This window comes from Leucoraja erinacea, chromosome 28 (genome assembly GCF_028641065.1).
Source record: "Leucoraja erinacea ecotype New England chromosome 28, Leri_hhj_1, whole genome shotgun sequence".
NCBI classification, from domain to species: Eukaryota; Metazoa; Chordata; class Chondrichthyes; order Rajiformes; family Rajidae; genus Leucoraja; species Leucoraja erinaceus.
The window spans coordinates 20,567,751-20,589,828 of record NC_073404.1 but is presented as its reverse complement, the minus strand read 5'-3'; the positions used below and the strand labels follow the sequence as shown (position 1 = coordinate 20,589,828).

The 22,078-nt window shown below is 41.8% G+C and overlaps 1 protein-coding gene across 3 annotated transcripts in view; it reads left to right on the top strand.

The window, feature by feature from the left end:
* The first annotated feature begins 7,798 nt into the window (after nucleotides 1-7,798).
* The window catches only part of LOC129710754 (septin-4-like), a 65,384-nt gene continuing 51,104 nt past the window's right edge, over nucleotides 7,799-22,078 (top strand). The window contains exon 1 of one of the 3 annotated variants that reach the window (XM_055657980.1): nucleotides 7,799-8,343. In XM_055657980.1, the coding sequence (XP_055513955.1) occupies nucleotides 8,062-8,343 (282 nt within the window). In that variant the 5' untranslated portion in view covers nucleotides 7,799-8,061. Of the gene's footprint in view, nucleotides 8,344-18,521; nucleotides 18,682-22,078 lie in introns of those variants that run through there. The other 2 variants (XM_055657979.1, XM_055657981.1) reach the window with 2 other exon arrangements.

Here is a 22,078-nt window from a genome sequence, read left to right as displayed (position 1 = left end):
ATGACTCATTGGTGCACTTTCTTAGCCATAACATCATTGTGGTTGGACCAGGACAAATTGTTGGTGATATTTGCAGCAGGGAACTTGAAGCTCTCGATCATCTCCATTTAAGCACCATTGATGCAGGGTGGGGCATGGGTTGGATGCAGTCATTATGAATTGGAATGTTCTCCAGGAGTGTTGGGCAGGTGCCAAGTCGGTGCACCGAAGAAACAGGCAAAAGTCTAAGTACATTTCCATTTAATGATGTGTGACTTTAGGCTCGAGCCTGCAGCTGCTAGTGCACTCATACAGGTGCTGCCCCTTTACTAGGTGGTGCTGATAATGGGCTTTGCAGATTTAGTTGAATTCTCAATGAGCTGGGTTGTCCCTTTGTCGATTGTGCACAGTGCAGTTATGGTGTGCATGTTCAGTGTAGAGGTTAGGGATGTCAGTTAAGTGTCTTGCATGATGTCGCGATTTTATCATTGTTGAAGCAGTACTGATCCACACAAGTGGAGAATATTCTTATAACATTCGGTACATGCTATTTTAGTTCCGATGTTTGTTTGTTCTCTGTAGAAGATGATCAGGGATGATCCCAGGACATTAACAGGATGAATTCAGCAAAGGAAATGACATTGACTGTCATGGGGATGTGATTTTACTAGAGATACTGTTGCGCCACTCTGCCTTCCTCTTCATGTTCTCCAGAGAAGCACTGAAAAGCTTTATTGACACGTACAAACAAGGAATTGCAGATGCTGGTTAATATACAAAGGGACACAAAGTGCTGGAGTAACTCAGTGGGTCAGGCAGCATCTCTGGAGAATGTGGGAAGATGATGTTTTGGGTCTAGACCCTTCTTCAGACTTTTTTTTTGCTCGTGTGTCAGACGACATTCTGCCAGTGTCACATCTGTACCTTTGCGGCGATAGTCGGCAGTGCATGCCCCTCCGCCACAAGTCAACATGTGGGCCATTGTCTGTACCTCCCCACAGTTGCACTTGTCAGAGTCCAAGAGGCCTCACTTCTTGAGGTTGAGTCCGCAACGTCCCACTCCAGTGCGGAGGTGGTTTAGAGCTTTCAGGTAGTATAAGGCAGGTGGTGTCCTGCTGCCATCTGTTGTTTGGTTTTGGTGCCTGGTACGGTTGGTTCTAGTTCCATGAAGCTGTTCCGACTCTTCAGGCGTTTCTTGGCACGTTGGTGATTGTGCAAGGGGTGGCGGGGGTCTGTGTCTGCGTTGAAGCGTTCTACTGTAGCTGCCCGATCACGTCTTCGAAATGGTTCGTCGATGCCTGCCAGCTCGTACAGGTGTTCAACCTTTGTCAGCTTCAGACATCCTGTGTTTTTTCCTGCAGGCAGTGTTCAATGCAGAGTCCACCTTGCGTGTTTGTTTAGAGCGGCTCCTGACGGGGCTTGCATATTCTGCTGCTGAGAAACAGAGCGCCAGGGCTGCAGTGCGGATTGTTGTTGGGTCACTTCCAAATGAGCTGTTTGCCAATTTTTCAATGACATTGTTCCGGGTGTTGACCTTTGCCTTGGTTTTCTCAACATGTTGGCTATATGATAACGTGCGATTGAGGACCACACCTAGGCACTTGGGGCTTTGCAGTGTTCCAACATGACATCATTCCATCGCACCTGCAGTTGATGTTTCGCATTCCGGTTCCGGAGGTGGAAAGCTGCGCTTTGCATTTTTGTTGGGTTTGGGCGCAGGGATCTGCACAGTCTTCAGACTGTGAACAGGTGATCGGCAGTGTGCCAAAGGGCCTGTTTCCATGCTGTATCTCTAAACCAAACTTCCAACTAGTGCGAATGGGTGATTGATTGCGTGGGCCTATGGGCCTATTTCCATGCTGCATCTTTAAACTAAACTAAAAGATGACCATTGCAACCAAACCTGCATGGTGTGCCTGCGACTTGCCACTTTTCAGCTAAAATCTGTATATTATTTGGCTTCTGTTGCAAACAGGCATGTATTTTGCCCTGTTATGCATGATAATAGGTTGACTCTTGAATTGGAATATATAGCCATTGCCACCTGGAGGTGAGGTAAAAAAGTAACGGGAAACTGACATTTATTTCCAACAGGTGTTTGTTTCTTTCTCATAATTGTGCAAATTCTAATTCTAATTTGAAATGTTTGGCTTTCTATTTGTAGAATGTTTTCTCAGTAAAAATGTTCAGCTCAAACAGTTTGCATTTGGAGTTTTTAATTTTAAAGAGTGTGGCTTTCTGTTTACCCATCCACTGTCATTCTATGCAATGAATTGAGCTATACTTACCATTCCGCTTCACTATCTGCAATAGTATTGTCTCTTATCCCTTCCTGGGAAGTCTCAATCTGTTATTAATGCTGGCAATAAGGAGCACCTACTCGTACCCTGCACGCTATCCACCCCAATGAGATTACGGAGCTCAGGCTGGATTCTGATGGCAGCCATGTAGATGGATCTTCAGTTGTTACTGGCTGGTGCTGGAAATGTCATTTCCTTGTTTGTGTGGAATGGATTCGGCTCTGTGGTAATGGTGTGCTAGCTGAGGGAGGTCTGTGAGCTGCTTTCTTCCACCATCTGTTGATGGCATTGTGTAAATTTAATTCGCTTAATTAGTTGATGAGTGCGTCAGTCATCTGACTGCCCTGGATAGAGTGTGTGTGTGTGTGTGTGTGTGTGGGTTAGAGCGAAGCTGTGAATTCACAGATGGCGTTTGGCTTTTCTAGCTTGTCTATATTAAGTGAGAATTTCTAGCTATGACTTGTGATATTCATATTTGCAAAAATACATAGTTGAACCTTTTGTTGGCGCCTAAATAGAATCCTCTGTTATGTAAATGGAGACTATTAATTTCATGAGCTTTTTGCTGTAAATCGGTTTTGTCCTTAAGATTTACACTGAGGAATGAATTAATTTTTGATGTTGTCTCCAATTTATTTTGATCTTTGGAAAATATTGTCACATGTCATTATATTTGTGTATGTTCCTCTGTCTCAGTTGGTGTTAGACCGAAAGATCATTTCAATCTGCCAAGCAGATCAAGCAAGAGCAGTCAAGATAGATTGGTTTGATTTGTATCCATTTTTGTAAACCATCCAGCACACAATCCAGTTGGAAGGAAGGGACACTTTACTATACAAGGAACTGGCACATGCCAGACCAGCATCCACCATTTTGCATATCTGCAAGTTCCTTGCAAAATAAAAATGTAAAATGACAAAACTAGGTGAATCTATCAGTAAATAGCAATCGGTTTATTGGTTGTATTACTTCATGTTAGTACTTAGTTGGTCAAGAACCATTTTACAGGCCTTTCTGTGTAATTTATGATCACAAATAATGCTGCTCAATATATGTCCAGTTTACTTTTCTGTCACTTGTAAAGCCGCACAATGCAACAAGCCGACAAGAAGTTTAGTTGCTCTTGAAGATGCCATTTGATTAAAGGCACCGAGTTAGTGTGTTCTTCGCCATTTCTTGATTTATTAATTTATAACATAGAGGTTGAACCACCACAGGCAAGTTAACATTGATTACCATCCAGGCCTTATTACCACAGGCCTTCCTCTGTCTTAAATATAATTTAGTTCCCTTTTAAAAAAAAAAAGAGCATTTTGGAAAATGTTGCTTTCATACCAGGGGTTAAAAGCATGTGATTTACATTAATCGGAACATAATATAAGCAGTAACAGACTGTACAGTCAGTACAGACTACAGCCTGCCATTAAATATGATTATTGCTGTTTCTGTGTCTTGTCCACTTTCATACGCAATTACCACTACACTAATTCCAGAGGATGTAAACACTCTGCAGGTACGGAAACCTCAGCTGTAGGCAGTACTCCAAATTAAGTCTCTCAAAAGCCCTGACCTTCTTGGTAAAACTTAGATAAAAACTTGCACTCACTCCAGGCCTCTTGCAATAAATGCTAACACATTACTTATATTCCAAATTGATCACTGCAGGTCCATGTTTGCTCTTTGTGTCACATTTCCCTATCAATATTTACATGACAGGTTTCTCAACATAAAACAGGGCATCACAGGAACAAGTTATTTGGTCTACAATGTCCATGCCAAACATGATGCCAAGTTAAACTAATCTTCTCTACCTGCATGTGATCCATTTCCCTCCATCCCATGCATATACATATACCATTTCAACCTTTCAAAGCCTTTTAAACAACATCTGCCAACATCATTCCCCCTGGCAGCGTGCTCAAGTACACCCACCACACTGTTTTAAAAAAACAACTTGCTCCCTTCATCTTTAAGCAATCCCTTCCAGTCCTTGACTCTCACACTTTGGGGGAAATAAAGGTTCCGACTGTCTAACTTACCTATGCCTCTCATAATTTTATATAGTCTCCCCTCAACCTTCTGTGTTCCAGACACCATCTAAAGATTTTTTTTAAATTATTTCTGTGAGAAGTGCACAACGTCACAATATCCTGCTATTCCACCTGCTGGCTGCCCAGGATTGAATCCCATGTAATACCCTTATAATAATCGTCTGCCAACTTGAAAACAAAATGTTTATTTCTACACTTCTCCCTCCTTTAATTAATCCTCTAACAATGCCAATATGTTACACAAGATCTGATAATTGGATTAGTAAATGGGGAAATGTGACGTTAAATGAGAGCATATTGACTGGTTGCATCACGGCCTGGTTCAGCAACTTGAACGCCCAGGAGTGAAAAAGACTGCAAAAAGTTGTGAACACTGCCCAGTCCATCACCGGCTCTGATCTCCCCACCATCGAAGGGATTTATCGGAGTCGCTGCGTCAAAAAGGCGGCCAGCATCATCAGAGACCCACACCACCCTGGCCGCAGAGTCATTTCACTCCCGTCATTGGGAAGAAGGTACAGTAGCCTGAAAACTGTTCAGGAACAGAGCTTCTTCCCTACAGCCATCAGGCTATTAAACACTACAACCTCAAATAAGCTCTGAACTGCAATAGACATTATTATTATTATTATTGCACTACTATTGTTTTTTTTTGTGTAGGTATGTGTGTATGTATGTGTATATATATGGTCCCCCTTTTGGGCGAACACAATGATTGAGCTAGAGAAGTCACCTTTTGAGTGAAGAAGTTTCTCCTTGTCTCAGTCCTATGTGACCTACCCCTGTCTCAACCTTAGCCTCCTAGTCTTGGACAATCATGGGAACATCCTTCCTTCAGTTAGTCTGTCAAGTCCTTTAAGAATTTTAGAGGTTTCATTCTTCAAAACCATCATCCCTACAACCAGGTTGTATGGATTTGATTTATTTACCTCAGAGAGGAGATTCTTAAGATAGAGCAGAAATTCATTAATTTCTGCTCTATCTTAAGAATCTCCTCTCTGAGGTAAATAAATCAAATCCATACAACATTCCAAAGTGCTGTCTCATGCAATAAGGCTTCCTTTTTCCTGCAGTCAAACTTTCTTGTAATGAAGCCTAAAGCACTATTTTGTTCTCCTAAGCAAGGGCCGCAAGTTAGCTTTCAGTAGCTGGTACACGGTCCTTTTGAGGATCAACACAAACCAGGTCAGTACGGTGATGCAGCAGTAGAGTTGCTGCCTTACAGCGCCGGAGACCCGGGTTCGATCCCGACTACGGGTGCTATCTGTACGGATTTTTCCCTGTGATTGTGTGGGTTTTTTCCAAGATCTTTGGTTTCCTCCCACACTCCAAAGACATACAGGTTTGTAGGTTAATTGGCTTGGTATAAATGTAAATTATCCTTGGCGTGTGTAGAATAGTGTTAATGCGCAGGGATCGATCGTCAGTGCAGACTCGGTGGGATGAAGAGCTTGTTCCCACGCTGTATCTCTAAACTAAACCCAATCCCTCACCATGTAACAAATACTCCACTTTTCTGTTTTGCGTACCAAAGTGTATGGCCTCCCATTTTTCCACATTGTGTTAAACGTGCCATGTTCTCACCCACTTCCCCAGCTTGTCCATGTCCCCTTGAAGCATCTTCACATCTTCCTCTGTAGTCATAATCCCACCTAGTTTTTTTAGTATCATCCGCAAACATTGAAAAATTATATTTCATCCCTTTGGTACAATAATCGTTGCAAAATATTGCCCAAGTACCCTATCAGTCACATCGGAGAAAGGTCCATTTTATTCCCACACTTTTCTCCTTACCCAATGCTCAATTCTCAATCCATGTCAGTATATCGTCCCCAATCCCATGTGCTTTAACACTGGTAACCAACTTACAAATGGGACTCAAAAGGCCTCTAGAAATCTGAATGCACCATTCACTTGTTCCCCGATCTATCTATGAATCATAAATTCAAAGAACTCTATCTGATTAGCCAAACATGATTTTTCCTTCATAAATGCGCATTGATTCTGCAAAATCCTATTATCCTTTTCAAGGTGTTCTGTTTTGCATCCTTATTCCAGCACCTTTGCTATTACAGATGTCAGATAATTTAGTCCCTGATTTTATTCTCTCTGCCTTTAAATAGTGGGGTCCTCTACCCTCAAAGGCACAGAACAATTCCGAAATCTAATCAACCCTGGAATTTTGATAACCAGAAGATCCACTATTGCTAAAGTTACCTCTTTCAAAATTATGAGATCATTGGGTCTTTGGGATTTATCAACTTTCAAACTCACCCACTTCACTAGTACAGGTACCAGGTTTTGACTAATATCTTGATTCTTTAGTTTTTTGTGCTCTCTACACCCCTGATTCCACAATATACTGAGCACATTTTGTGTGTTTGAAGATGGCACATGGTCATTGTTTAATTCCTCTGCTAGTCCTTACTGCTCATAAATTCCCCTGCCTTTGACTGAAAGGGGATGACATTTGTCCTTGTGAATCTTTTTATTTTACGCATTTCAATACAAGCTCGTGCATTCTGTTTTTGTGTTTCTTGCCAGGTTACAATTTTATTATCTCTTGCTTTTAGCAATTTCTCTGTTGCTCCCAGTCATCAGCTCTAACTCTGTGAACTTGAGAGTCACTTTCTTTTGACTTAATATTATCTTTAACTCCTCTGGTCAGTCACAGATAAGTACTTTTCTTTTGCAATTGTTTGTCTTAAAGGATTTTATTTTTGCAACTTATGCATTATTTCTTTAAACGCTAACAATTTCCTCCCTATGATCGTAAACTTCAAATTGGATTTGTCCAGTTTATATGTAGATTGAAGTCTGAAGAAGGGTCTCAACCCAAAACATCACCCATTCCTTCTTTCCAGAGACGCTGCCTGTCCCGCTGATTTAACTGATTGATTCCTGCTTGATTCAATTTAAACCAGCATCTGCAGTTCTTTCCTACACACTTGAAGTCTGCTTCCATTATTTCGTTACTTGTGCCTCTAATCTCCTATTTCCGGCTCTCTGCCAAGGAGGGAAAAGAAGAGGAGAGCAGTTTCTTGGGGGAGTGAGGGAGAGGAATGTACCTAAAGAGGGAAGGGGAGGGAGATTCCTGCAAAGGGCGATAGACCTGTACCACAAGAGGGTGTGAGTGAGGGGAGAGTTGAATCCTGAGTGGGTGGGGGAGAGGAGAGAGCTATTCCCTGTGGGAGTGGGGGAAAGGAGGATTTATACCCCAGGGGGAGGGGGGTGTGTGTGTGAAGAGGGGATCTATTCCTGGAGGATGGGGGAGAGGAGGATTCTTATATGGGAGGGTGGGGGAGAGGGGGAGCTGTTACCCGGGAGGTTGGGGTGGGAGTGAGCTGTTCTGCGGGAGGGTGGGGGAGAGGGAAACTGTTCCCCGGAGGGTGCGTAGAGGGGGGGAGTTGTTACCCAGGATGGGAGGGGGTAGGGAGAGTGGGGAGCCGGTTCCCCGAGAAGGGGGCGGATGAACGGAGACCCAGCACAGCGATAGTGGTGCAATCTGTTTAGTGGTGGGAAGCAGCATGGTAGTTTGCGGTCTGTCACAAAGGGAAGCCAAGCACATTTGATGCAGAACAGGAACCACCAGGCTGGACAGGGAAGTGAGCAGCCACCTGTTTGTGCCTCCTGCCAGTGCTGGAGCCTCCCCCAGTGCATTGCATCTGCCATTCCATATCCCACCTCAGCAGTGTGCTGTCAGGATGTGAGATCCGAGCAGCTCAGTGTGCATGCCTTCCCGAACCATCCTTCAACATATTAATGACTATTTATATCACCCCTTTGGCGAGCAAGGGCACTGTCATCTGATCCCGAAGCTCTCCAATCAGAGCCATGTCAGCTGGCTTTCTGCTTTATTTCCTGTGTGTGTGTGTGTGTGTGTGTGTGTACTGAGAGTGGGAAGTAGAGTTTATATTCAGCACCTCAACCAAGGAGAGTTTCCACAATCCCTGCATCCTACAAATCCACCAGAGACAACAGTTGCTGCAGCAGCGCAGAGCAGTCCAGGCATGGTAAGTGAGGCAGTATGCAGCAGAGAGAAAGCTGAACAGTAGCTGCACTTTGTCCAATGTTAATAGCATTCGGGTGTTCCCTGAGACCCTATTACAGGGGGTATCTTTCAGGAATGTATCGACTGGTCAGTAATGGTTGAAAAGAGATCGACTGAGGGATGAAGGACTGTTGTTTCTCTTTCCTTATTGCTTTTGTTCTTGCTCTCTATCTCTCTCTCTCTCTCTCCTCCCTCCCTCCCTCCCTCTGATGTGTTTGCTGAATGTGGATACTCACTCTTGCGGGAAGCATTGCTTGTGTTGCCTTGTGCGTCCGTGACTGCTGCCATCAGATAGTGTGCTGGTGTTCAGAGCGAGCAGGGAATCAGACGCAGGCTGTGGCTGGAGATCAGAGCTCAGGCTTGTCGCAGCTCCCAAGTGCCACTTATTTATCCCTTTGCAGTGTCGCTGTAATAACATTTGAAACTATTATGAAGAATCACTTACAACTGAACTCTTAACACATAGAGTAGATTTCTTGAAATGAAACTTCACTTCGTATCAAAACAAAAACACTGCAAGTAGTCAGGAGCTCAGTTATGCCATTATGTCAGGTTGTTGTACTTTCATCAGACCTAAGTGGCCATAATATATATGTTTGAATTGTGCTAGATTTTGTAAACAATAATAGCTTTTGACCAATGCATGAACTTGGTCATACAGTGTGGAAACAGGCCCTTTGGCCCAACCTGCCCACAGTGGACAAAATGTCCCAGCTACACTCGTCCCACCTGCCTGCATTTGGTCCATATCCCTCCAAACTTGTCCTATGTACCTTGTCCTATGTCCTCTGTAACTATGTCCTTGTACCTGTCTAACTGTTTCTTAAATGTTGGGATAGTCCCAGCCTCAACTACCTCCTCTGGCAACTTGTTCCATAAGCCCACCACCCTTTGTGTGGAAAAAGTTACCCCTCATATTCCTATTAAATCTTTTTCCCTCCACCTTGCACCTATCTCTTTTGGTCCTCAATTCCTCTACTCTGGGCAAGAGACTCTGTGTGTCTACCTGATCTATTCCTCTCATGATTTTATACTCTAAGATCTCCCATCCTCCTGTACTCAAAGGAATAGAGACCCAGTCTATTCAACCTCTCCCTATAGCTCAGACGCTCTAGTTCTGGCAACATACTTGGGAAAACTTGTAGGGAGAATGTGAATCTCTGGCAAATGATATCTAATCGGTGCTAATGGACATTTAGCTGTGCAGAAACAACATTTCATGCTTAAGCTCTCCTGTGTTTTCCCAAACTGGCGGTAATGCTTCTAAATGTATCAAAATTACTCATTAATCACTCACAGATAGTTAAATCTAATGCACAGCATATATCCTCTCAATAGATTTAATCGTTTTGATTTCCTGCAAAGAAACGTTCCTGGGAAGAAACCATTTAGCTCATGTCTCTCGCTCGCTCTCACTCACTCACTCTCCTACTATTAATCTGATTGTTACATATTATTGCTGTGTATTTGGAAGGATGATTAGTAAATTTGCAGATGACTTGTAACTTGGTGGCGTTGTAGATAGTGGGAAGTGTGGTAATCTAGATATTTATGTACCCAGATTATGTTCCATTCCTGTGAACTGTTCATAACAAGAGCAGTTTGCGAGTCGGAAGTATGGAGGTGATCGATGCTTCCACACGGCATGGCCACAGCAGCTGGCGAATCCATACCAATGGTCTACCAAATGCCCATTCCCATGTATGGGTTGTATGTATGTCAGGTGTTTGTGACTTGGGAAGGACCTGGCACTCTGCCAATCACACCTCCACCCTTCACCTGATTCCACACATCACTTGCCAGGCTTTTCCACACTCCCACCAGCTTTCTCCCCCCCTATTCCATCGGTCTGAAGAAGGGTCCAGCATTTTGTCCGGGATTCTGATGCCTGCAGTTTCTTGTGTTTCCTGAATACAGATCTGTGGCCAAACTGTCGGAAGGGTTGATTGCACCAGAATGAGCGCGGATGAGATTAACTACGATGTTGCTTAGGATGGAGTGTCGCAGTTATGAGTTGAGATTGGGTAAGGATGGGTTTGTCCCCTTTGGAAGGGGAGGACCTGATTGAGATATACAAAGTTATAATGGGCGTAGACAGGTGGTAGGTGCTAATTTTTTAAATAGCATAGGATTCTAAATTGGGGAGCTGTTTAGGGTAATGGGGAAAAGTTTGAGGAAAGATCTGAGCAAGACCTTTTTCCACCCAGAGGATTATTGGAATTAAGACCGTACAGCCTGAGAGAATGATGGAGCACCTCTAACACAGAGAAGTATTTAGATGAACAGCCGAATCTCTGGGCCTTCAGATCAAGTGTTGATAATTTGGAATAGTATAGATAGGCGCTTCAAAACCAGCATGGAGATGATAGTTTGAAGGGCCTGCTTTTGTGCTGTATGTTTCTATGAATCCAACTGCACCCCAGGGAGAGTTGCCGCATTCAGGGACCCTGACTTAGTTTTTTTTAAATATATATACACGACAAACCTTATTTATGTCTCAACATCCAATGCAGAAAGCAAAATGATGAGAAAAAATAATTTGAGGAAAACACTTGAGCAATTACAAAATCCAATGGCTGCCGAGCATCTGGGAACAAGATGGCAAACACTTGAATTACCACTGGAATTAGACCTGAAGCTTTTTTCTATTTTCTATTCTATTTTCTTATCCCACTGAGTACTTCCACTGTCCTCGTTTTTAACTTCAAGTGCTCAAGCGAGTTATTTATTTTAAAAGGGATACGTTTCTTGTGATTGTCTCTGCTTTTTACCTTTGTGTTCTTGAAGGGCTGTGCTTTGGTGAGCCAATATACTGATGTGGGAAATCTACCCTCTTATCGTTGTTTATGATGGAACAGAATTGGTGTGATGGTGTGAATTGGTATTTTTCTCCTGGAATTCCACTGGAGTTGTAGAGTTATTGAAACATAGTCATCATACAGCATGGAAACGGGCCCTTTGACCCACTTGTCCGTGCTAATCATGATGCCCCATCTAAAGTAGTCTAGTTTGCCAGTGTTTGGTCCATATCCTTCTCAAACGTTCCTATTTGTGTACCTGACTTTTTAAAGTTATTATTGTATGTGCCTCAACTGCCTCCTCTGGCAGCTCATTCCATATACCCACTGCCCTTTGTGCAAAAAAAAAACTGCCCCAGGTTCCTATCATGTTTCCCCTCTCACCTCCCCAGAATTATGCAGGAAGTATTTTAAAAACTGTGTAGAAATTCCAGATGTACATCTGTGTTAGCAGAACAGTTCTTTGAAAAAATACTACTTTGCTTCAAACAATTAAAATATGCCATAACGTTAAGAAGGTTAGATATCTGGCAGAATTTAATTACTGGTTGGGTAAAGTAAAAATGGTTCAAAATCCAACAAAATATATGTTAAACAGGGATACAATCACTGTTTGTGCTGTACTGGAAGCTTATGTAAACTTTGACCATCTGCTCGTTTGGGATATATCCATTTTCTGTTAAGCCTGGTAAGGCTTATGGCTCATGATACAAGCTTTTCTGACCAATAGGCATACACTCCGCTTCCTGACCTAGAACTGCAAACAATTTGTATCATTAATTTTGTATTACAGAACCACTTTTCATTAATCTGTGATTCCGACCTCACAATTTAATCAGATTTATTAATAATCCGTGTCTAAGAATCCATTACCAAATTAACTTGGATAGACACAAAATACTGGAGTAACTCAGCATCTCTGGAGAAAGAAGGTACACAAAAATGCTGGAGAAACTCAGCGGGTGCAGCAGCATCTATGAAGCGAAGGAAGTGGGTGACGTTTCGGGCCAAAACCCTTCTTCAGACGGAGAAGGAATGGGTGGTGTTTTGGGTTGAGACCCATCTTCAGAATAATTAGGGGAAAGAGAAACAAAAGATAAAGACAGTGATGTACAGAGAGATCCAGAACAAATGAATGAAAGATATGCAAAAAAGTAACGATGACAAAGAAATAGGCCATTGTTAGCTGTTTGCTAGGTGAGAACGGGAACCTGGTGTGATTTGGGTGGGGGAGGGATGGAGAGAGGGAGTGCAGGGATTACTTGAAGTTGGAGAAATCAATATTTGTGATTATTGTGATTTGTGATTTATCAATTGGAGAAATGAAACTTGGATAGTCAGTTCAACCCATTTTAGCTTTACAATCCACACCATCACAAATAGTAATCTAACAATTCCAGCTTCATTAGAGCCTTTTGTGGTTGTGTTTAATTACTCTGGCATTGTGATTCCCATCAGTTTGAATCATTCCTCTGTGTCATTACTTTATTTTGCTGTGAAAACAGATCTTTCTAATTTGAAGTGATTGTTCTCACCCCTGCTAATTATGTTTGATTGTTCCTACCCTGCAAATCCACTCGGTTCTAACTGTGCATGATTATTTCTGCCTTGTGAACGGCATTCCTCTATTTGTGCCTGATTATCCCAGCATTGTGAATAGCATCTTTTCCAATTGTGCCTGTGTTGTAAATCCAGCTTGGAATTCTGTGCCTGATTATTCCTTTGCAGTGCATCCCATCTTTTCTAACAATGCGTTATAAATTTGTGTTGTGATTCCCATGCTTTGAATTGTGCCTGATTATTCCTGCCTGGTGAATCCTTCCATATAGATTAATATTTGCATGTTTCAAAGCCTGATTTTCCTTATTGTGCCTACGTATTTGTGCCTTGCAAATCTTCCTACTCCGAGCTGTTTATTCTTGCACTCTGCATTGTACTCAATTCTAATTGAGTTTGTTTACCTCTGCCAGTGACTGATACCTCTTTACCACCCTAAATATTGGTCAAAGACACAAACCAAACTAGTCTTAATATGTAACACATACATTCTTCATCTTGAGCCACACCATTTCCAATATCTTCCGATTCTTCCTGCACTGTGTCTTTTATTCTTACCCGAATGCTCAGTATTAAAACCAGTGTGTCCTTAGAGCTGAAAGTCTGAAATTTAAAAAAGCAGAATGTGCAGAAAATACTCAGCAGGTCCAGAAGCTCTGAGAGAAGGAGAAATAGGAATGTCATCACTGTCGTAAAACATTCATAAAAGTCGGCTATCGGTGCCTGTTTATCCATCCTTGTCATCTACATTCTCAGCATGTCGTTGCAGTGCGTAACGCTGTCAATTGCAGGGACTATCCTAAACTAGCAGACATTTCATGGTAAGAGTTACTAAGACTGTGATTAGGTTTCAGGTCAGGAAACGCTGGTTTATTAGCTCCAAAATGTAACATCTAATTAATCAAAATTTAGGTGGTTAATATCTAATTATGGCACTTAAACATCTATTTAATGTCCTTCAATGTATACAGCTTTCGATGTTGCATTTACTGCAGTGCTCAGTCCTATTGAGCTAGGAATTTATTCTACATGAAAAAGGCAGGAGAAGAATCCCTAGTGAGAACCGTTATGGCTCCTGCATCATAACAAAGCTATTTCAGCCCACTGAGTCAATGCCAGCTCACAGAACAATCCTATTTCTCCCCCCCCCCCCCCCCCCCCTAATTTTCCCTTGCACTCATTCTCTCCACATTCCCAGGTTGTTCTATTCACCTACCTGACCGGGGCAAATTACTCGGGCCAGTTAACCTACCAACTCACGTCCTGGAAACATGAGAGGAAAATGAAGCACCCAAGGGAATCTCCACACAGGCAGCACTGGAGGACAGAATTGAACCCTGGACCTGTGAGGCAGCAACTCTCCTTGCTGCACCACTGTGCTTCTCACAAAACTATACGTCGCTGGTCACAGTACTTGCCCAAATTGTACTGGAACTCTGCCTCTCGGTCTGGTTTTGGAATTTATAGTTAACAAGGTTTAGCAGTTGTTTGTGGGATGTTGTGGCATTGCAGGAAACTGGCCGTTATAGAGCACAAATGTACAAAATAAGGAAACCAGCAATTGGGTCATCAAATATGTCCAGCAATGCATTAGATGTTATTTTAAAGTGTACAACTTTTGTATGATTTACTAACCTGGTTTTGAGCTATTACGGAGATGCGTGCTTGCTCTGGCAGCATTTCTGATGTATTGAGGTCTTTGCAATATTATAAATGTTGCAGATGGACACAAAATGTTGGATTAACTCAGTGGGTCAGGCAGCATCACTGGAGAGAAGGAATGGCTAACGTTTCGGCTGAGACCCTTCTTCAGACAGTCATAGGAAAGGGAGACCTAGAAATATGGAAGGGCAAGGTGTGAAAACGGGATATCAAAGAGGACAAAGTTCAAGGAAAATTTAGAATGGATCATTGTTAGCTGAGGGGAAGGTGTCAATGAAGCGCATAATCTGTAAATATTGGATTTGCTATTCATGTGAAGAAAACGCTCCATCTTGTTCATTGTCTACTGTCCGCAAAATACTGTGGATAGATTCATTGTTAATTGAAACTGATTTCAACCTGTGCATACATGAGGTCCTCCAAACATCTTTGATTTGTGCCTTCTCACCACTCTCACCAGTTCTTTCCCCCATAATCATTTTTCTTGCTCATTCATATTGGCTTCCAGTAAATTCTGAATAAATCTTAATAAATAATACATGCATCTTAATTTTGAGCCACTTTGGGGGGGGTTCTTGGCAAGCTTTCCTGGTACAAAACTATTTATTAATGTTTAAAATCTGAAATTAAACAATGCAAAATACACACAAAATACTTAATAGGTTGCAGAATCTCTTGAAGAGGGGAAAACAGGAATGTCGTGAATGTTGGAAAACATTAATAAACATCAGTAATCAGTGTCTGTTTATTCCCTGTCATCTACAGTCTCAGCATGTTGCTGCAGTGTGTAACACCTTCCATTGCAAACTCCCCCACATTCAACACTCAGTTTCTACCATATTCCATTAAGTGGTGACTGTATTTACTGGACAAATAGCAGCATGTTGGCAATGTATGCCACTATTAATTTGTACTGAATGAACAGCAAGAGTTGTGAATTTCCAAAACATGCTGATCGATTCGCTTCATGAACTTTTATATCCCACAAGCACCGTTGCATTATTTGCCTTTTCATTTTATTGGTAAGAATTGCTGTACTTTCATGTTAACGTCCCATTAAATCAGAATGTTAGGGCTCATAATTAATAGCATGTCCCCTTTCAACACCATAGTAACTATTACATCAATTCCAACCAGTCACTCTGGTCCAGAAAATAAAATATTTAAAGCGTTGGAAACTCATTTACAATATGCCAATAAACAAGGGTGTACAAAAGGCAAGCAAGGTGCTGGAGGAACTTGAGGGATGTTCCTGACGTAGTAGAGAGGATAAAGCTGGAAAAGGGCGGCACAGTGGCGAAGCAGTAGAGTTGCTGCCTTGCAGCGCCTGGGATCCGGATTCGATCCTGACTACGGTTGCTGTCTGTGCGGAGTTTGTACGTTCTTCCCGTGACCTGCATGGGTTTTCTCTGGAAGCTCCCGTTTCCTCCCACACTCCAAAGACGTACAAGTTTGTAGATTAATTGGATTGGTATGAATATAAATTGTCAATTAGTGTGTGTAGGATAGCATTGGCGTGCGGGGATCGCTGTCAGTGTGGACTCGGTGGGCCAAAGGGCCTGTTTCTGCACTGTATCTCTAAACTAAAAGGTGAGGGCAGGATAAAGCCAGGCAGTCTGAAGAAAGGTCCCGGCCTGAAAGGTCATCTGGCCTTTCCCTCCACAGATGCTGCCTGACCCACTAAATTCCTCCAGGATATAGTGTTTTGCTCAAGATTCCATCATCTGTAGTTTCTTGAGACATTAAAGGTGTACAGTGAGCTGCACAGTAATGTACCATGTGCACTATTCTCTGTGTCTTAGCTCCAGTCAGCACTTTTGCCAGAGATTGTTGAGGTAATTTTGTATATGCTACTGACAATTTTCTAACATCAGACTTGCCTGAGGGACGTTAACAGTATCGAGGCACACAATTCATCAACAGCGAGATTTGTTACTATAAAATAGCAGTTAATGTTTCCTTACAGGGTTAGATTGCTGAGGCTGGCTACCCGAAACAAAATGTTGGGCTGGATGGTGCTGAACAATATGAACAAGCATCAGTGACCATGTCTGTATGTTCTAGATCTGCAGTGCAGGAGCATTGGACTTTCTTTTCCACCATGCTAGGACCAAATCCAGGGATGTGTTCCCTTAATACTGGACTGAGAAGCAGAATACAGTTCATACCTGGGCATGTTGGGCCGAAGGGCCTGTTTCTGTGCTGTATGATTCTATGTCTAGCGGGAACTATTGCAACACCAACCCGGGGGAAAAAGCTGAGCGCTTTATTTCGATAGGCATTAAATGTACTTCAATATTCTTTTCAATAAATCTTAATTATTTAACGGGCAATGCCTGATAGAAACAGCAGTGTGAACCAAAATACTTCTCATATGGATGCTAATATTCTGGTTCAAGAGGCCGTTCTCTGGGACAACAAGAGTGGCTGGTGCAAAACAATTGCTGAAAATGATGGGTTCACCAACATCTGCAGAGAGAGAAACAGTTAATGTGACCTGAAACCTAATTCAGTTTTTCTCTCAACCGCAATGTGAAGAAGGGTCTCCTATTCCTTTTCTCCAAAGATGCTGTCTGTCCCGCTGAGTTACTGCAGCTTTTTGTGCCTTGTCGTCAGTTTTTCCCTGCCTGGTCTGATGATGATTACAGTATTTTCTGTTTTTATTTGGCTGGCTGATGAGTTTGCAGTTTGAGGCCAGAACCAGAGGGCTGAGCCATGATGAGACCTAAAAGCTTGGCTGCTGCTGCTTGGCACAGCATGTAGTTATGGCCAGGCATCCCAGTGTTGGCACCAGGGGCCATGCTGTGGACTGTACATGGGTGGAAAGCCAACAGTGAAATCACGGGTTGCATTGGAAACTCCACAACCATGGAGTTGTCCTGTAAATGTTTGCTCCTGTAAATTGCAATCGTATTTAATTATCATCTGACAGCCACTCTGGAACAGAAGCTCCGTTCAGAAACTCCCTACAACAGAGGAACAGGTCCTTTAGCCCACAACATCTGTGCTGAACATGATGCCAAGTCAAATGAATTGTAGAGAAATATGATTATTCTCTTTTAAAATCTCTTGATTCATTTTTTTACAAAAACAAAAACAAAACAAAAAAAATAATGATAACCATAACAATGATATTGATACATAGGGATCAGGATTACATTAATAACACATATAACCTGAGTATGAGTCCAGTGTCAAAATACACATTGAGTATAGACCTCCCAGTCTCTATGTAAATCTAGTTAAGTGTTTAAAAGAGAATTTGTATATATAAAAACAAAAAGATAAAACATTATTCTTATTGATACCATCATATTATCATTCAAGTCTTTCAAGAAAGCAGCAAATTATATATTTTTTTAAAGTGCCGGAAAAATCAAATTCCAACAACATCTGCAGAAGGAGAAACAGTTAATGCAATCAGAAAGACAACCCTGTTTATCTCTCCACAGATGCTGCCTGACCTGCTGATCATTTCAACATGTTCTGTTTGTATTTCTCAATCTCTGATCTATGGTGCTTTTGAATTTTGAGAGAGGAATGTGAACTGATGAAAATAAATCCCCAAATATCCAGTGACCAACCAACAGCATGAAATACAAAAACTGATGGTTAATTGTACCAATTGCTTCTCCATATTACGAACTAACAGATTTTTATAGAACGGCAGTAAAAAAAAGTTAGAGTTCCTTCCATGTTGTTATTGCTTTGCCAATAATTTAAATCAAATTGGTAGGAGTTGGTGTTGGAATACACTTGAAGCCTGTTTAACGCAGTTTTGTTGGGTTGTTTTTAAATGTCCTTGTTTCATCTTTTCTTGTTGTGACAACTGTTTTCATCTAGTGGCATTTCAGGAATATTTAACAGTGGCTAATAATAGTAAATCAAAACTAACTTTTTGTTTATCCTTTACTCTGTGCCTGTTTTTATCATTGGATATAGCTGTGAGACTGCCTGGAATAAAGGCTATGACATGGCATTCGAGGGGTTACTAAAAAACCCATTTGCTCCCTCTATCAATTTGGATTTAAAGTATGCGGCTGTTGTCCCAGGCTTACCATAGGGATGTGTTCTAATTTTCCTGCAGTCCGTGGTCGGTGTGGATACCCAGTCAATGCCGATAGTGGGTGGGAATATGTCAATGATGTGGAGTAACAGTATCTGTTTGGAGAGCTGTGACTCATTGCGGTGCTAGGGAACAGCAGGCACTGTCTCCTCCTTGTGCCCACTGATTGTTGCTGAGATTGACTGGGAACATGGCCTGTCACACGGACATTGTTGAGGTATGTGGCTGTGTTATGATTTCTCTTTCTCTGCGTCGGCACTGACTACTTCATGCGTACTCTATAAATACGAGGGCTCGGAATCTCCTGTGGCCACCACGCGTGATGTCTCGGCTATCCTTGAGAAACCCTGTGGAGTTTCTTATTAGAGATTAATTCCCTTCGACTGTTTTAATAAGTAAAAAAAAAACGGAACAGCAGGAATTGATGTCCGACAGACTAGTGCAGCAATTGCTTGAGCTCCAAGGTCAAAAGTTCCATTTGTGATTTGGTTGGCGTGATGAGAGAATTAAATCCGTGTGTTTCTTGCTATTGTATGCACTTTATAATAGATTCTGCTTGTGCAATATTGCTGTGCCTCACAGCACCTCAGTAAGCAATTGAAATCCTTGGCATGCGTTTCACACCACTATTTAAATATTGATCAGTTGCTGTTATAAAATCTGTTCCACTTCACCTTCAAACTTGCTGATTTGAGTGCATGCCCTAATATTACTGCCAGAAACATACAGTGCCCTCTATAATGTTTGTGACAAAGACACATAATTTATTTATTTGCCTCTGTACTCCATAATTTGATATTTGTAATAGATAAAAATCACGTGTGGTTAAAGTGCACATTGTAAGATTTTATTAAAGGGTATTTTTATACATTTTGGTTTCACCATGTAGAAATTACAGCTGTGTTTATACATAGTACCCCCATTTCAGGGCACCATGATGTTTAGTACACATGGTTTCACAATGCAGTTATACGAGCTCTCAGCACCTTGAATTTCCTTCCAGTTTTTCCATCACATTTGGAAACTTTTATTGCTGTTTATCAACATGAGGACCAAAGTTGTGCCAATGAAAGTCAAATAAGCCATTATGAGACTGAGAAACAAGAAAAAAAAACTGTTAGAGACAGCTGATCTGTTGGACAGCTGTTTTTGGGGGGGGGGGGGTTCTTTATTATATAGAGAATTCTTCTGTCATCAGCTATAGAGGTCTTCCTTGGCCTGCCAGTCCCTTTGCGATTAGTATGCTCACCAGTGCTCTCTTTCTACTTAATGATGTTCAAAACAGTTGATTTTCGTAAGCCTAAGGTTTGGCTGATGTCTCCAACAGTTTTATTCTTGTTTCTCAATCTCATAATGGCTTCTTTGACTTTCATTGGCACAACTTTGGTCCTCGTGTTGATAAACAGCAATAAAAGTTTTCAAATGTGATGGAAAGACTGGAGGAAAGACTAGGTGCTGAGAGCTCTCTTATACCTGCATTAAGGAGGCAATTAAACACACCTGAGCAATTACAAACGCCAGTGAAGCCATGTGTCCCAAACATTATGGTGCCCTGAAATGGGCGGACTATGTATAAACACAGCTGTAATTTCTACATGGTGAAACCAAATGTATAAAAATACCCTTTAATAAAATCTGACAATGTGCACTTTAACCATATGTGATTTTTTTCTATTACAAATCTCAAATTGTGGGATACAGAGCAAATAAATAAATGATGGGTCTTTGTCCCAAACATTATGGAAGGCACTGTATCTTCCACTGTCTTCCCAATGCTGCATAGAATTTAATAATTTCAAATCTTAACCGCTATTCCCAGTGTTTCAGTCAGAAGATGCTGCTTCACTTATTCACACCTGCCTTCTACCACACTGCAATTCCTCCCTTTTGTTCTCACCTCTCCTCCAAAGTTGCTCTTGCTGAAAACTTACAACATGTGCAAGGTTCATCAGTTGGAATGAAACGTCATAGATCTACAAACATTAACACTGTTTTTCTGCCTAATGATGCTGCCCGATTTCTTGATTTCCCGTAATTTTGGTCCCATTTCAAACTTTCAGCATTACAATACTTCACTTGTTCTATTTCCCACATCTCAAAAATAAAACAATTGTAGCTGCACCACGCACTTCTGTGTACCACATCATTGGACATGTGCATTTAAATCAAACTTGGAGAAACATATGCATCATTTCTAGATGGACCATGTAACACCATTTATATACACTCAGTTGAACAACCATCTGGATTATATAAACACATTGATATTCATTCCATTCATGGAAACTCGTCGATCATATTTTAAAAAAGTCATCTACAGATGCATGCATGTGATTGTTCAAGAAATGAAGCATCATGAAAATGTTCTGATGTTATCTCCGAGAAATGTTGCTCCCATCTCACCCTTAGGTCTTGCCATTTGATGGAATGTTAAACCAGCCAAACTCTAGAGGTTGATCTCACAGCGACTAAGAGACTGTGCCTGCAAGCAGCTTATATAAGGTGTATGGGATGTCCTTTATCTACATTGAAGCCCAGGGGCTACAATTAATCAAGTCAGGATGATTCCCATTCACCATAAATGTATTTGCTTCACAATTCCACCGCCAGCCCCGCGGCAGAAATGTTTATTAGCTCAGGAAGGATGACAATCAATTAGAGTAACCCATAGGCAGAAAGAGTGAGAGTATGTGGACAAGGAAGGGGCAGAGACAGACATGGATGTTAGAAAGAGAAATTCTGCAGAAATATAAAAGAAACACTCCATAATTTAAGTAATGGAAAAGATAACCAAAAAAACCTATGCAAGAGTAACAAAATATGGATGGATGCCTAAATAAGAGGGAACAAGAGTTGGCTGGAGAAATAAGTTTAAAATAAAATTGCACTCTCGAAGAAAAGGATAAATTAGGACCACATGGACAGTGCAGAGATAGACTGTGAACAGGGCTGACAACAGGGAGGTCACGGTGGTGCAGCGGTAGAGTTACTGCCTTACAGCGAAAGCAGCGCCGGAGACCCGGGTTCGATCCTGACTACGGATGCTGCCTGTATGGAGTTTGTACGTTCTCCCCGTGACCTGCGTGGGTTTTCTCCGAGATCTTCGGTTTCCTCTCACACTCCAAAGACAGGTTTGTAGGTTAATTGGCTTGGTAAATGAAAATTTGTCCCTTTGTGGGTGTAGGACAGTGTTAATGTGCGGGGATCACTGGTTGGTGCAGACCCGGTGGGCCGAAGGGCGTGTTTCCGCGATGTATCTCCAAACTAAACTAAACGATGTTGAAATTACCAATGGGAGTCATTTCACCAAAACACAGAAAACAATTTGCAGGTCATGAAGGAAATCGGATGACAGAGAGGAAGAGACTCCATGTTAATAGAATATCTTACAGGAATGGAAACTGTTCCTAATCTGCATCGATGATCAAATGTGGTATGGATGCCAAAAACAGAACAGAATATACTGGCAATACTCCGCAGGTTAGGCAAAACAACAACAAACTGCTGGAGGAACCCAGTGGGTCAAGTAGCATCTTTGGACAAACAACGTTACAGGTTTGCCCATAGATGGTAAACCCAACGACATTGGCTGGGCTGCTATGTCCCACTAGCAA